Below are 15,586 nucleotides of genomic sequence, written 5' to 3'. Positions count from 1 at the left end.
GGAGGTAATAGTCTTCTGACCTGACACGCTCGTCCCTTAATCCAAATGTCCCAGCTAATGATGAAGGCTGTGTTTTGATTTCCTGCAGTGCTACCTTTTCATTTTCTCATTTCTACCATGCCCATTCATTCACAGAGTGCTAGGATGATGAGCCCAAGGCTTTCCAGAGCTGAAATGCATCAGTGCAGACAGCAGATGCAGACCGTGAGCCGGAGGGTTCCTGTGCAGGCAGTTAATGTAAGGCTGTGGCACTCTGGTGGGATGGTTTGTGTCTCTGTTTGCAGGGAGGGCCTTGGCTGCTTCCAGCCCTGCAGTCCTCAGCCCCACACCCCCAGGTTCACATCCATGAGGACATTTCACACCTTTCTCCCTCCCAACCTCCCAACCTCCTTCCCTCCCAGCTCACTCTAGCTGTATGTGGTCATCACTTTCTCAGGTGGGTGGGTCGTGCTGCTGGGATTTGGCTCTCTTCCTCCTAATGCTGCCCTCAGGAGAAAGTTGGTGGCCTGTTTGGCCTCCTGCCCTGTCTGCAAAGCCTCTGGGAGTCCTCAGCGGACACTAAGGGTGTGCTTGGGGCCTTATTTGAAGGTGTTGCAGCCCTTCCCTGCCAGGGTGATCCCCTGTGTTGCCTCTCCTGAGCCCACAGTTGCTCACGTGGATGCATGTCTGCTTGCCTGTGTGGACATTTGTGCATGTGGATCCCTGCACTGAGCAGGTATTGAACCGGAGGGACTGGAGTCCTTATGTTGCTGTGCGCAGGAAACCCAAAGAGCTGATGAACCCTTTGGTCTTCAGCCCCTTGGACCTTTGTGTCCTGAGCAGCCAGCAACTGGCCCTGGGGGAAAGGGATGTCTGATTCAAGGTCACACATCCCAATGCCTGCTGCTCTTCCCTGACTGGGTCAGGGCAAGACCCTCTTTCTCCCAGGGGCTGCTGGTGGTGGAAGGGAGGGTGCTGCATGAGAGGTGGAAACACTCTCTTGGAAGCTGTTTCCCTGAGGAATTCTTCCTCGAGGTGACTTCTGGCTGCTTCCTGTCAATGACCTTCTTTCTCCTATTCCAGCCAGGCTTTCTTTGTCCATGGTCATTGCTCACTGGTAGCCTGATGGTGTGAAATGGGGCTACAACAGCACAGAGAGTTTCCTTCCCTGTCTGCAGGTGAGCCCTGAGCCCGTTTTACTTCTTCCCTCCCTGGCCCCCACACACTCTACTAGTCCATTTCTCCCCACACCCCCTTCACCTCTGCAAAGGTCTCGGGCATTGGCTTTGGACTGCAGAGAGGTGCCAGGAGGGAGGCCCTCATCCTGATCTTTCCCGTCCCCAGCAGCTCCAGGTGCTTAGCGGTCCCAGGCTAGGGATGGAGCTGTGCACACTGACTCTTGCTGGGGACTCTCCAGGTCGGCTTCCGCTTTCTCCTCCTCTGCTGACAAAGGAGTTTTAGCCTTTTCCCACCTCTCCGTCTTTTGCTCCTGTCTCCTGGGTTGGGCTGGAGGAAGGGGAGGGTCCAATTCCCAAGTGTCAGCACTCCTGCTTCTTAGCAAACAGGACTGCAAGCACTGGGGCTGTTTCCCAGAAAACATCCAGCAGGGACGGTGCAGCGGTCCCGGGCAAATGTGGGCAGTCACCGCAACTTGCACCCATAGGATGTGTGAGTCAGGCCAGAGACTGACTGCAGGTTTCAGCTGGACTCTTGTTCTCATTTAGATCTCACCCATTGACATCACAAGTGAATGGAAGGAATTGCACAGCCACGTACACACAGGTGCACGTGAAAAAGTGCTCACATCCACACACACAGGGTGCACACACGTCCCCATCCCTAGGGTCACAGAGGTGTGTGTGATCACAAGCATGTATGTACTCAAATGCACATGGTCCTTGTACACATATGGAAGTGGAAGCACACACATGTGCCTGCACAAACACAAACATTTCCTCACGTGGGAGCACACATGAAAAGACGTGTGCATGCACATCCATATGTAGATGCACATACCTTAACCCTCCAGGACATGTCATCACATAAATGTTCACATGTGCTTATACGCACCTGCACCCTCACACTTGCATGTAGATATATATGCAAGTGCCGGTACGAACACAGATATAGATGTGCTCATCTGCACACAGTATGCCCACCCACATACACACTCAAAACACACACTTACTTTCTCACCTGCAAAAATGTGCACGTACACAAACACAGGCACAGACACACACAGAAATGCACTTGTTCACACACACATTGGCAGACACTCACTCTCACATGTGCAGTTGCAAATGCAAACACGTAGGCACAAATACGCCCACAAGAACAGACAGATGCACAGACACACGAGGAAGCACAGCGTCCCCCAACATTCTGATAACCAGGACTCCACCAGCCAGCTCTCTGCCTCTGTGCCCCTCACCTTTAGGCAAGCCCTTGAAAGCCCAGTGTTAAAGAAGTTAAATCAGGCACCAGCCATCCCTGGTGGATTAATGACAGCAAAGGGCTTTTGTGGGTTGGGCAGAAGTGGTTCACCTGATTGTGTTCTCATTAGAGGAAAGAGAAAAGGTGGATTGGGGTCCAAGCTGCAGGGTCCTTTTTGGACATTCAGCCTGTTCACATGTGAAGTCCATTCATGAGAGACAAAGTCAAAGCTAGAGACAATCCCTATTGCTGCAGCTCCAGGGGTTGCCCACCTAACAAGGCAAAGAAATCCCAAAGTCTGACAAGGTCCAGCCAATCCCTGGTGATCGCTGTAGGGCAGTTGTGGAGGTCTGGGACCAGTTCCATCTTCAAAGCAGGGAGAGGTGCTGCCCTGACACGCTCACACATCAGCAAAGGGTTGTGTGTCTGGGCTGTAACCTGGCTCATTAGAGCTGATGGAGCTGCACTGCTGGAGAAGTCTGTCTCTGCATCGCCTTTTAGCACTGGAGCAGTCCCCAGAGCCACGGGCGTGGGGACAGGAGGCTGTGCCCAGCGCTGCACAGGCGCCAGGAGAAAAAGCCTTGTGCCCTGAGAGTCTCCTAGAAAGGCTGGTTTTTTCCAAGGGTCCTCACCTGGTCTGGAAGGCTCCTATGCAGGTCCCCCTCCAACCGTGACACGCCTCCCTTGGAAGGAGTTCAGCTCCTAACTATGCTCTGCAAGTGCAGCATCAGGAAGGAAGGTGCCAGCCACATGGGTTTGTTAGCAATCTTCTCAGAAAGCAGCTGCAACATTGCTTAGGCTAGTCAGCTGCTGCTGTTGTAAGGAAGAAATTTTTTACGATAATGGTGGTGAGGCACTGGAATGGGTTGCCCAGAGAAGTTGTGGATTCCCGTCATTGGAAGTGTTCGTGGTCAGGCTGGACGGGGCTCTGAGCAACCGGATCGAGTGAGAGATGTCCCCGCCATGGCGGGGGGTCGGCCTAGATGGTCTTTCAAGGTCCCTTCCAACCCAACCCATTCTAGGAGTCTCTGACAGCCCGAGCCATGCCCGCCACGGGGGGCTGCTGCTCTGCTCGCCGGGGCCACCTTGCACCACCCAGCCCCTCCGGGCCACGGGCCCCGGGGCGCTTCCCCTGCCGCCAGGCATTGTCGTCAGCATCAGCACTGCCACCGGCATCGAGCATCGCCATCGCAATCGGCATCCAGCTTCTTCCGAGCTTCTCCATCGTTTCCCACCACGGGATCTCTTCCGGTCCTCGGAAGCCATCCCGCAGAGGCAGGAGTTTGAGCCCAACACAGACACGAGACAATGACGTAGAGGTGACCGAAATCCTCAGGCTTTCTCCATAGGTCCCAGACCATGAGGCTGTTGTAGAGGATTTGGCTCCACACCAAATGCAGAGCTTTTTGGGGTGCAGGTGAAGTCCCAGAGATGGGATGAAAGCTTGGGCGTGCCTAGGGTCCGAGACACAAAGGGGGCTCAAGGGGTGCCAAGGTCATGTCTCAGAGGCAGTCAGAAAGAGAAGTGCTATGTTTCCCAAAGGGGTCGAAGGTCTGAGGTTTGCTGAAGCTGAAAGCCGTCCACTGACCAGAAAGATTTCTGTACAGCTGGTCCCCAGGGAAGCCCGCACGGCTCTAGTAGCTCACTCAGCTGTTCAAGGTCCATGCTCCCGGGCTGCAGAAGCAGAGGGGAAAACCTGGTTTCTGCAACGGCAGAGGCCCCTGTCCTGAACTGGCAAAGGACGCCTTCTCCAGGCATTCCTTGGATGGGCTTCCAACAGGCCAGGTTGCATGCTAGCCTCAGTGGTGGTGTCTGGGAGCCCAGGGCAGCACAAGCAGCTGTGCCCTTGTAGGAAATCAGACCAACTGCACTCTGAGATGTCTTTTTAAAAGGGTAGCCAGCCAGGGAAGTGATCCTTCTCCTCTGTCACTCCTGAGACCATGCCTGGGGTCTTTTTATTTCTCACTCTGTTTTGACCCTGAAAATTCTCAAGTACTGGAATGCACTGTTCACAGATATTGTACAGGCTCTGGCCTTGGAAATTTTCCAGGCATGACAGGCACAGCCCTGAGCAGCCTGATCTAATGAGACCTGCTCTGAGCAGGGACTTGGAGTGGGTGATCTGCAGAGGACCTATCCAACCTAAATTGTGCTATGGTAAGAGTAAAAATAGTGTGGCTACAAGGATTTGTTAAAGGCTACAAGGAAGGAGAGGTCAAATGCAGATCCTACTTGTTTTGAGGAAACCGAGAATGGAAGGGTTATGGTCAAGTGAAAGGACTGTTTAGTTGCATTTGAGTGGTTTGGGTTTTTTTTCCCCCAACAAGCTTTTCAGAAGCTGATTTATGAGATTTATGAGATGGGATGGGCAGTGTGGCTAGAAACGTCCTTTATCGGTTCCTGAGATATCTTCTCCTGAATAGAGGGAGAAAGTCCACAGTGCCTGGAGGGGCTGAGTGGGACAGTTGGTGTCTGCAGGGTTTGGGGTTGTTGACCATTGTGTTTGTGAGAGCTGCAGCCTTGGGGTGTGCTGAGAGGAGCTTGGGGCACCATACAGGAGCCAGGAGAGGCCAACTCAACCGTGGTCTTGAGGTTGGTGAAACAAGAGGCACGAGGCATGAAGGAAAGAGAGACTCCCAAGACGTTGCAGAGGAGGATGTGTCAGAGAGCTTGGTCACCAGGTGCATGTCTATCCCCCTTTAACCCCTCACCTTGGAAAAGCAAAGGTGGTGTCTGCAGGAGCAACACGTGTCCCTGCTGGAGGAGGGAGGACCACAGCACGGGCAATTCAAGCGTGCTAAGGAGAAGCATTTTGTCTTCCCTGTTTCATTCTTTGTTGCCCTTGCCAAGTCATTTCCGGCAGCTGTGCTCTCTCAGGGCTCTTGGTGGGGACGTGTGGCTTTTTTGAGTCTCTCTCACACATGCAGGAGGATTGGTCTCAGCATGCACCTCGGGTATCTCATCCTCGCTGCTTTCCTGAGGCAACCACTAGGTAAGCACTGGCTTTGACTGGAGGCTTGATTCCTCTTCCCCCCAGGAGACCCTCACCCCCTCAACAGTTCTCTGCAGGGAGCTGCTCTTGAATTATGGGCAAATGTTGGGAAACATCAGATCACACGGGTGGATTTGCACCTGCTTTCTCAAGATGCAGATACCGATGGAAAAGAAAAATGAGACCAAGAGGAAGCATCTCCTCTGCTGATCATCTTAGACCCCTGCCCTTCCTTGTCTCTTGCCAACCATCCACCTCTCTCTGCCTCTCTCTGCTGATCTGTCTGGGCCCAGCGTTTCACAGACATATGACTGCAGAAGCTCTTTGCTCTTTCAGCAGTACCTATTTTCTGACGCACAGGACTTCTGAAAGATGATGCAGGGACATGAAAGCTCTCTCATCCCACTCTCATTCTTAGGGTGTGCCAGTATCTCTCCTGGCTGGCACATGTCATGCAGCATGCCCTGGCTATCCATTGCTCCTGTGTGATTGCAATGCCAGGGCTTCCTTTTCCCTCCCCGCCCTTGACCTTGGAGCCTTTTGAGAGCACAGGGAATGGGGAGCAGGATGAAACTTCTCACAGGAGTTCCCGGGTCCCTCACCCTGCTGCAGGTGTCCTGGAGCCAGCACAGGAAGGCCAGGCACTACAGGCTCTTCCCTGGAGCCTCCAGGCAGTAGGAGAGTGAGGATGGAAGACCTGGGTGAAAGCACAGCTCTCTCTGGGGGTATCCCTGTGGGAGGTTATTGGCATTACTGTGCTATGGGATCCACGCTGAGCTGAGGTCTCAGACCTCCTGCCCAAAGACACTCACCACCTTGCTGTTCCCACCCATGGGGGTCTTGCTGCAGAGCAGGACACAGGGAACTTTCTCCTCTGGCACTTTGCATCCCCTCTTGTTTTGCATCTTGGAGCCTTTCCCTGCACAGCCGCTGACCCTTGCTTTCTTCCAGGCACCATGGGGCAGACCACCGTCACCCAGCAAGAAGGACAAGTCACAGTCAAGGAGAGAGACACCTTCCAGACCACCTGCACCTACCAGGTCACTAACTTTGATGGATTGCTCTGGTACCAGCAGAGGAAAGGCCAAGCCCCACAGCTTATCTCATATCAGGCAGCAGCTGGCCCCAGGCGGAGTGGCCGTCTCACCACATTGCTGAACACCACAGGGAAAAACAGCCTTCTCCAGCTGGAGGAAGTCGAGGTCTCTGACGCTGCCTTGTACCTCTGTGCTGTGCAAGACACGCTGGTGCAGGAAGTTTCCTTGGCTGTGCAAGAAGCCAGGGGAGAGAGGGCATTGGTTTGTGTGAGGCTGAGCTTGGGGGAAGGGGCCCTCAGCTCTCCCCTGGCAGTGTTGCTTGCCCTGTACACCCAGAGCTCTGCAGGTCAAAATCCTCTTCCAGGAGAGGACAGTGTCAGTGGCTTGAGAGGAAGAAGAAGGTGGTGAACGAGTCTCAGGTTCCCTCGTTTTCACCGTGGGTTATGTGGTTATCCTGCCCATGGCTTTGGAGAAGTGATGGGCAATGTAGGAGGTTGGGACCGCTTCTGCAATGGTTCCCTGCTGCTCTTAACTTTCTGGTTTTGTCTACTGCACATTGCTTCTTCAGGTATTCCTGCAAGCCTGTTCCTTAGAGTACCTGCTCCGGGATGTGTCCCTCGGAGGTCAGAGTTCAAAGTAAGACGAAAAATGTAAATAACATGCCACAGGACAACGCTCCTTCCAGGAATTACATGCTTACAACAATTTTGGAAAATACTCAGAACTACTCTGTGGCTCCTCCAGTTGCTGCATGCCTATGTGCTGTGATCCAGAGGACCTGCTGTCCCCCAGTGCACTGTGCCGGTCCTTGGAGGCCTCCTCATGCCCTGCCTCGTGGGCTTTCCCCAGCCCTGCCTCATTTCTTCTGCAGTGGGACCAGGCTGTACAACTCTGTACCAGAGCACAATGGGGGAAGAGACCTCCAGGCAGAGGTGGGCAACAAGCCCTGCCAGGAGAAGAGCCAGCTTTGAGGAAAGCTCCTTCATGCTCGGCAGAAGGCCAGGCACCACAGAGCAGCCATGGGGGCTTGGGCACTGGCTGCTGTCCTTGGGCTCCCTGTCTGGTGGGAGCTGGGGCTGTGTGAGAAGCATGAGGCCCCTGGTGTGTGGCCTGGCCAGGCTGATTTCAACATCAGCCTGTGAGTCACCTTAGCCCTGCACACCTGTGTAACTGCTGGGCTGTGCAGGGCACTGTTTGGGGGGTGGAGGGTGTAGAGGGTGTGTAGGTAGCATTCCCTTCTGCACAGGTTTGTCAGCTGTTGACCTCTCAGAGCCTCCAGCACCACGGGGCTCCTCACTGGGGGATAGCAGTGGTTGGGCTCCCCATCTGCAGGACCTGCTCTGAGGCCAAGGGGCCATACCTGAGCAGAGATGCCAGAATGCAGGGCCTGATCTCCACTGGCTGTGGAGCAGCTGAGTATGTCTTCCTCGGCTTCAAGAGGCAGTGACTGCAAGGGACCCATTGCCCTGTCTCCCACCCTCCCCTTCCTCTGCAAATGATGAAAAGTTCCCTTGCGTCCTCACCTTCTCCCCCCACAACCAAAGGCAATGCCTTTCGTCCTTGGCACCACGAGACAATGTCCACCAAGAAAAGGATTACGTGGAGGCAGAGGCTGTGATGCGGAAAACTTTAATGACTCTGAAGAGGGAAGGGAGTTCAATTCTAGAGGAGGCTGCCGGTGCAGGGAGAGCAATAGCAGCTGCTGAAAGTCTGCGCCCATTGCCCATGGTGGAGATCCTGCAGGACATCCATTTGCTTGCACCGCAGAGAGAGCGGGGTCAGCAGATGCCCCAGGTTGGGTCTGGGGATCTTACGGCCCAGAAGAACAAAAGAAGGCAAGAAAGAGATCGGAGGTAGTGGAAGGCAGGGGATTTAGACTTTGGCCATGTTTTCAGAGGGCCTCCGCTGCCCTCCTTTGGAAGGGCAGCACTGGATGTTCAGCCTCTCTGAAATGAATGGCCGGGAGCTCTGTCCTCAGTTCAGCATCCGCTGCTGGTTTTGGGGTGGTCCTTGCCCGGGCTGTCACCAGGGGCTTTAGCAGGGGGGGCACCTTCTGCCACAGTAGCGGCTGGTGATGCAGGAGAGGTCACAGCACCCGGAGTTGATGGGGACTCCGTCACAGCTGAGGATGCTGCCAACAGCAGCGGAGGTGGAGGAGCCCACAACGGTGTTCTGCGGGAAGGAGCTGAGGATGGGGCCAGGCAGGGTCACCACCACTGGGGAGGGCTGGATGACAACGGTGGAGTTCTGGCACTGCCTGACGCAGGGCTCATTGCAGCTGTTGGCCAGTGGAGTCGGGCCGCAGGGCTGGCAGGGCTGGCACTGGTTGTAGCAGGACATCTCTCAGGTCCAGAAGTTTACCTGGGAGAGAGGGCACAGAGGAATCACAGCACTGGTACATGCGAGAAGCCGTCTGCCATGAGTCCATCAGCAAAGTCAAAGGCACCTGCTGAGCTGGGAGGTAGAAGCTGGGCAGTGAGGCAAAAGGGTTTCTCAGCCTTATCCAGACACGGTACTGCAAAGTGTCACCAGGCCCAAAGAAGCTGCTGACTATCTCTTAAAAGAAGAGCCTCCTCAGCCAAGTCCCAGACACTCTCTGAGTGAGACCTTCACCTTTCTTCCCCCTCCCATGACAAGCAGCACCATGACCCAGCATAGGACTGAGGAGCATGCATCTGCATGAGCAGAAAATAACATGAGGAAAGGCCTTCAGACTCACCTGGTTCCCAAGGAGAAGGACGTGAGAGAGGTGGATGAGAGAGCAAGGAGCTGGGCTGGCTTTATGGTGGCCCTGACCTGCCCCAGACCCAGCGGGAGCTTCTACGGAAGTGACAATTTTCCAAGGTGCTCATGATGAACGGAAAACATCCCAGCTAATGACATGGGCTGGGTGGTTGTTTTCCCTGATGACACCTTTTCATTTCCTGGCTTATGCCGTACCCATTCCCTCATGGAGGCTTCTTCTGAGTGCTGGGATTGAGAGGCCCCAGGATTTCCAGGACAGGAACGCGACGTTGCTGGCAGAAGACTCAGTTCAGGTACCGGATGGGTGCAGTGCAGGCAAATGATGTTGGCCTGGGGCACGCTGGTGGGGTTGCCTGTGGCCACGTTGACAGGAATGGCCCAGCTGCTCCCAGCCCTGCAATCCTTGACTGGTCACCCACGGGCTTCCCTGTGTGAGGACGTGCCGTGTCTTTCTTTTTCCCTCCCTCCCTCCTTCCCAACTTGCTCCAATGTTCACTTGTGGTCGGTTTCCCAGGCAGGTGGGCTGCGCTGCTGGGTTTCAATCCTCTTCCTCCTAAACCTGCCCTCCGGAGAAATTTGTTGACCTCTTTTGGCATCTTACTGGCAGGGGATTACAGGGATCACAAGGGCCCTTAATGCAAACTGTTTTTCTGAGCATGCTGGGCCAGTGAACACATCTTCCACAAGGGTAGAAGATGACCACCTGGAAGGCACTTCTCGCTTACTGCAGCCCCCCACAGGGCAAGAGGCGGTTGAACACAACAAGGTTGTTTCCCTGCAGAGGCTGCCTGCTGCACTCCCAGGTCCTGAAGGAGCATTTGAGAGTCCATTCTGGTCCCCACTCAGAAATGCAGCAGGAGTTGAAGGAGGCAGAAGTTCGCCCCATGGCTTCCATGGAGCATGTCAGGCACTCACCATAACCCTAACCTCTGGCCGAGGCTCCAGAGATCTGGAGCTAGACCGATATATTGATTTACATCAGACTTCACTCACTACATGAAGCTTATGACACATTTGTTCGGGGTGTAGAGCAAGTTTTTCATCATTTGCACCAGCTATTTGAACCTGGTTATGCTCATCTCCATCTTGAAGCGGTCAGCAGGCATGACTCTATGTTCTCCTGCTGTGACTTTAAACACTGTGAACATTGTGACATTTTTAGGCTGGGTCAGAACTCTCCAACCAAGTAAAAGAGAGCCGTGTTTTGGTCAGACTTTCCACCTGGCTGTCATTACTGTAAAAGCCTTTGGGCGTGGGGTACGCAAAACCTGCAGTCTATCCCCCATTCCAAAATTAGAGACAAAAAGCGGTGCTATTTCTTTGATCTAAATAGCAGCAACAATTATCTCTGTTTTGCGGGGAGTGACATGGCACTTAGAGCCACAAGGGACCTGAGAGGTAGAGAATTGTTATGCAGAACAAAAGAGCTACAAGCCAAACTGGGGTGGTCTGTGCGGAGGAAAGTCATGCTGAATGACATCCCCTTGTTTGAGGGCATGTTAACATACGCACCATCCTCCTGTCAGAGCGGAAAAAGGATTGGGGGAGTTTTAAACCAAGCGACAACCTCAGATATTCCAAGACCTCCTTTTACATCTTTATTATGGTGTGAAGGGTGTCAGGAAGGTGTTTGGAGTGAGAAACTCTTGTGAGCTTTATCATACATTGTATAACCATGGCCATAGCTATAAATACCGTTGATGGCACTGCCTTCTCGTGACTGTGCATTTGACCTGGGGACAATGAAAAGGTGCCCCAGTTGCTGGCTGTTGTGCAGGTCTGGAGAACGCTTACAGAGGCGCAAAGCCACAGCTGTTAAAAAGACGTTGATTGTTTGGCTATGATTTTCTGTGAGAAGTTTAAGGCTGAGGCAGAAGAAGAGCACGAACGTAAAGTTGGAAGTGCGGGGTGTGCTATAAACAGATCTGTAATGTAAACCCGCACCAGCGTTTCACACCCGTGAACAAAAATCCAGAAGAAGCACGGGGCTATATTATCTATGACAGGGAGTGTGTGCAGGAAATGGGATACATGACCTGAACTCCATTTTTTCCTGTGGAGATAGCACTGGATGCATGTACCTATGTGTAGTTTGCTGGAGTATTCCCTGACCTGATCCTCTTCCACCAAGGGTACATCTTTCTCTTGTTCCAGACTTTCCCACTGGTCTCAGGGACCTGGGATTCTGAAGGCTGGTCTTGCTAGTAAAGATTGAGGCAAAGGCGGCGTTCAGCACCTCAGCTTTTTCCACGTCACCTGTGTCCTTACAGAAGCCTAGTTGCCATTGACATCCGTGGCCAGATTCAGTTCCAGTTGGGCTTTGACTTTCCTAATCTCATCCTTGCACGCTTAGGCAGTGACCCTTAATTCCTCCTAGGTTACCTGTCCTTGCTTCCACCTCCTGTATGCTTCCGTCTTGTGTTTTGGTTTTGCCAGGATCAACTTGTTCATGCACGCTGGCCTCCAGGCATGCTTGCCTGACTTCCTCCTCATTGGGATGGTCTGCTCTCGAGCTTGGAGGAGGTGATCCTTGAATATTAACCAGCTTTCCGGGGACCCTCTGGCTTCCAGGGCCTTATATTAGGGGACGTGTCCAAGCAGCTCTTTAAAGAGCCAGAAGTCTGCTCCCCTGAAGTCCAAGGCTGTGAGTTTGCTTTTTACTCTCCTCCCCTCCCCTCAGGATCCTGAACTCCAGCCTTTCGTGGTCAATGCAGCCCCGGCTGCCCTTGAGCTTCACATCCCTAACAAGCCCTTCCTGCTTGGTGCATAGGAGGTCCAGCAGACCTCATTGGTCTCGCTGGATCCTCTATCACTTGGGTGACGAAGGTGTCTGGGGAGGTCCCTGCTGACTGGCAGGTGGCCAATATTATTGCGATTTACAAGAAGGGCATGGGGGAAGGCCCAGGAAACTGCAGACCTATTAGTCTAACCTCAGTCCCTGGAAAAGTTGTGGAGAAGATCGTGCTGAGTGCTATTGAAAGGCTTTTTAAAGAACAATGCGCTCATCTGGAACAGTCAACATGGGTCCATAAAGGGAAAGTCCTGTTTAACTACTTTGATATCCTGCTATGAGAAGGTCACCTGCCTCGTGGATGAAGGGAAGGTGGTGGATGGAGTTCTTCCGCCTTTCAGTAAGGCTTTCGATAGTGTCCCTCGCAGCATCCTTCTGGACAAGTTGTCCAACTGTGGGATGAGCAGGTACACGGTGTGCTGAGTGAAGAACTGGCTGAAAGGCAGGGCTCAAAGGGTTGTAGTGAATGAGGCTACATCTGGCTGGCGACCGGTCACCAGAGGTGTTCCTCAGGGCTCGCTTCTAGGGCCAGTTCTCTTCAGTATTTTTATCAGTGGTCTGGATGCAGGAGTTGAATGCACCATCAGCAATTTTGCCAACAATACCAAAGTGGGAGGTGCCGTTGACTCTCTTGAGGGAGAAGAGGCCTTGCAGAGGGATCTAGATAGATTGCAGCATTGGACAATCATTAATGGCATGCAATTTAACAAGTCCAAACGCCGGATTCTGCACCTGGGGTGGAGTAATGCCAGGCACAAGTATAAACTGGGAGAGGAGTGGCTGAAGAGCAGCCCTGCAGAAAGGCATTTGGGGGTGCTGGTTGGCAGCAGGCTCAATATGAGTCAGCAGTGTGCCCTGGCAGCCAAGGGGACAAACCGCATCCCGGGGTGCATGGAACACAGTACAAGCAGCCGGGCAAGAGAGGTGATCATCCCACTGTATTTAGCGTTGGTGTGGCCTCCTCATGAGTACTGCGTGTAGTTCTGGGCCCCAGAATTGAAAAAGGATGTGAAGGTACCTGAATGTGTCCAGAGGAGGGCAACAAAGCCGGTGAAAGGGCTGGAAGGTGTGTCCTATGAGGAGTGGCTAAGGACTTTGGGTTTGTCTAGTTTGGAGGAAATGAGGGTGAGGGGCAACCTCATTGCTCTCTACAGCTTCCTGAGGAGGGGAAGTGGAGAGGGAGGTGCTGATCTCTTCTCCCTGGCATCCAGTGATAGGACACGTGGCAACGATTCCAAGCTGCTCCAGGGGAGGTTCTAACTTGACATTAGGAAGCATTTCTTTACTGAGAGAATGGTCAAACACTGGAACAGGCTTCCTAGAGAGGTGGTCAATGCCCCAAGCCTGTCAGTGTTTAAGAGGCATTTGGACAATGCCCTTAATAACATGCTTTAACTTTTGTTCAGCCTTGAAGTGGTCAGGCAGTTGGACAAGATGACCGTTGTAGGTCCCTTCTAACTGTAATATTCTAGTCTAGTCTAGTCTAGTCTAGTCTAGTCTATTCTTTTCTATTCTATTCCATTCTATTCTATCCTTCACCTTGCTCAGAGGTGGCACTTGCCTTAACACTAGGTGGAGACACTGCCTGCTTCTCCACTGCAGTTGGGGTCTGGGGCTCATCAAGCTGCCAGAGAAAATCCTGTCTATCTCCCTGTCACCTGCTCTGATGCTGCGCAGTCAGCTTACTTGCACCTGCTTGCTGACTGACGAATGCTGACCACTTGCTGTCTGTTACGCCTGAGCATATTCTGTGTTGTTACAGTTCTGGCAACTGCAGTATCAGGGAGCGCTCTGGAAATATGCTTTTATCAAGTTTGTGGAGAACTTAAGTTTTGCTCTTCTGCTCATTGACAGGGCTTTTGGTAAAGCAGGGAGGGACTGTGTGGAAAAAAGTGTATCTGGTGCCTGCAAATGAACTGGAGCTGCTATGGGTGCTGCCATGACCCAGGGAAGACGTGACAGCTGATACAGTCTACTCTTTGGCTGCTGAAATGAGGAACATCTTCCAGAAACCCGGTTTTCATGGCCTATGAGAAAGCTAAGGGTTCTATGGCCACTCTTCAAAAGTACTAGTCCCACGAGAAGCAGAGCGATCAGAAAAGGGGGAAAATAACTCCTGCTTTTCCAGAAGAAATCAAGACAGAGGTGGAAAAGCCCCTGGAGACTCCTGAGGATGCCAGCCCTGTTGTTCAGGAAGTGCCTGATAATATGCATCCATGGTATTGGAAGAATGCACAAGTGCTCCTAGGTACAGTAGGGCAGCAGAAGCATCTATCTTCTTGGGAAAACCAGGGAGGTTTTGTATACAAAGGAGATGGCATTAAGAGGTCCAGCCTGCTTGATTTAGTCCAATGTGTCCTTCCGACTTGTGGCCCATCTGAGAAGACCTAAGGGCTGGAATGTTTTTACGAAAGCCATGGCTGCGATGAATGTACCATCTTCTGTCATGGGTCATACAACACCTGGGGTCTCTGGGAAGAGCTAAAAGTGACTGAGGAGGCCCTAGAAGCACCACGCACACCACCCAGGAAGAGGAAGTTCCCTAAAACCCAGTGGCGCACCTCGTGAAGTTTACTGTTGAAACCAAAATATTCATAGAACCATGGAATTATAGCATGGTTTTCTTTGGACGGGACCTTTAAAAGGTCATGTAGTCCAACCCTCCCTGCCATGGGGGGTTTAAATTCATAAAATCTTTAAACTTTGCTCTCTGTGGTGTCCATTTAAAAAACATGTTGGTTTGGGTTGGGCTGAGCTTCAAGAGCACGCACTCAGCCTTGCAGCTGGGTTATAAGTTTTATTTGCAGAATCCAGTTATGAAAATTCCTGCAAAATTCCACGCTGGTCTGGGTCTTCTGAAACATATTTTGAGTAGCTGTGGCCAGGAGGAAAGCTTCATCTTCCTAGTTTATAAAACGTGTCAGTATCTGATCATTTTGTACTAGATTGTTAGAATACAATTTTGAAATCTGTTTAAAAGGCAATCCCTTCTTACGGTGATGTAGGAAAAAGACACAGTGGTATCCACAGGCCATGGAGGGGGGATGCTGCAGTTGCTTCCTCTGCAAAGCACTATCCATAGCCTTGTGTTTTAAAAAGGCCATGATGCCTTCAGGAAAGAGAGCACTCTTTGGAGGGTAAGCACATGAGTCAAAAAACTCTGTGTGGTTCTGATGTGCCAAGAAAAGTGCTCTCCAGGCTGGTTATGAGGATGTGTATTCACCACCATGCTCGGTTAAACACCTGGAAATGTTTCCCTGGTGTAGGGCTCTGCTGAGAAAAAACAAAAGAGCTTGGTCCACCTCAGACTTCTGTCTGAGACAGGAGATAATTCTACCCCCAAAGTATCTACCGATTACTGCCGTAATTTAGGCAACAGATGTGTAGGAGGTCTCAGTCCCAGGGTCAGAGCTGGTGCTGGGGCTCAGGCCAAGGCCAGACTCAAGAGAGGACAAGGTGAAGGCTCCCCCCAGCGACTGCCGTGGACTAGCTAGGAGCCTGGCCAGGCCAGGAGCATAACAGTAGCCCAAGCCAGACACAGGCACAGATAGGGCAGAGCTGGGGCAGGCCTGCGCTAGGCCAGAGCTCTCATAGAGACCGTGGGCCAGG

General features: G+C 52.5%; 1 protein-coding gene and 1 gene segment (V, D, J or C); one reads left to right on the top strand and one right to left on the bottom strand.

The window, feature by feature from the left end:
* The first annotated feature begins 4,792 nt into the window (after positions 1–4,792).
* LOC128140708 (T cell receptor alpha variable 1-1-like) lies at positions 4,793–7,362 on the top strand. The segment is given in 2 exon segments: positions 4,793–5,404; positions 6,356–7,362. Coding segments are annotated over 2 exon segments (543 nt in total).
* A 1,113-nt stretch (positions 7,363–8,475) lies between these two features.
* Positions 8,476–8,983, bottom strand: LOC128140709 (feather keratin Cos2-3). Its single transcript, XM_052784920.1, has one exon. It carries the CDS (start codon positions 8,779–8,781, stop codon positions 8,476–8,478), a length of 306 nt encoding a protein of 101 aa, XP_052640880.1. The 5' UTR covers positions 8,782–8,983.
* Positions 8,984–15,586: the final 6,603 nt, after the last annotated feature.

This window comes from Harpia harpyja, chromosome 4 (assembly GCF_026419915.1).
Source record: "Harpia harpyja isolate bHarHar1 chromosome 4, bHarHar1 primary haplotype, whole genome shotgun sequence".
Lineage (NCBI taxonomy): Eukaryota > Metazoa > Chordata > Aves > Accipitriformes > Accipitridae > Harpia > Harpia harpyja.
The sequence above is the reverse complement of the archived record's forward strand: the minus strand, read 5'-3'. Positions and strand labels throughout refer to the sequence as shown.

Coding starts and splice junctions, on each gene's coding strand:
- LOC128140709 (XM_052784920.1), bottom strand. CDS start 8,781: ATGTCCTGCTACAACCAGTGCCAGCCCTGCCAGCCCTGCGGCCCGACT.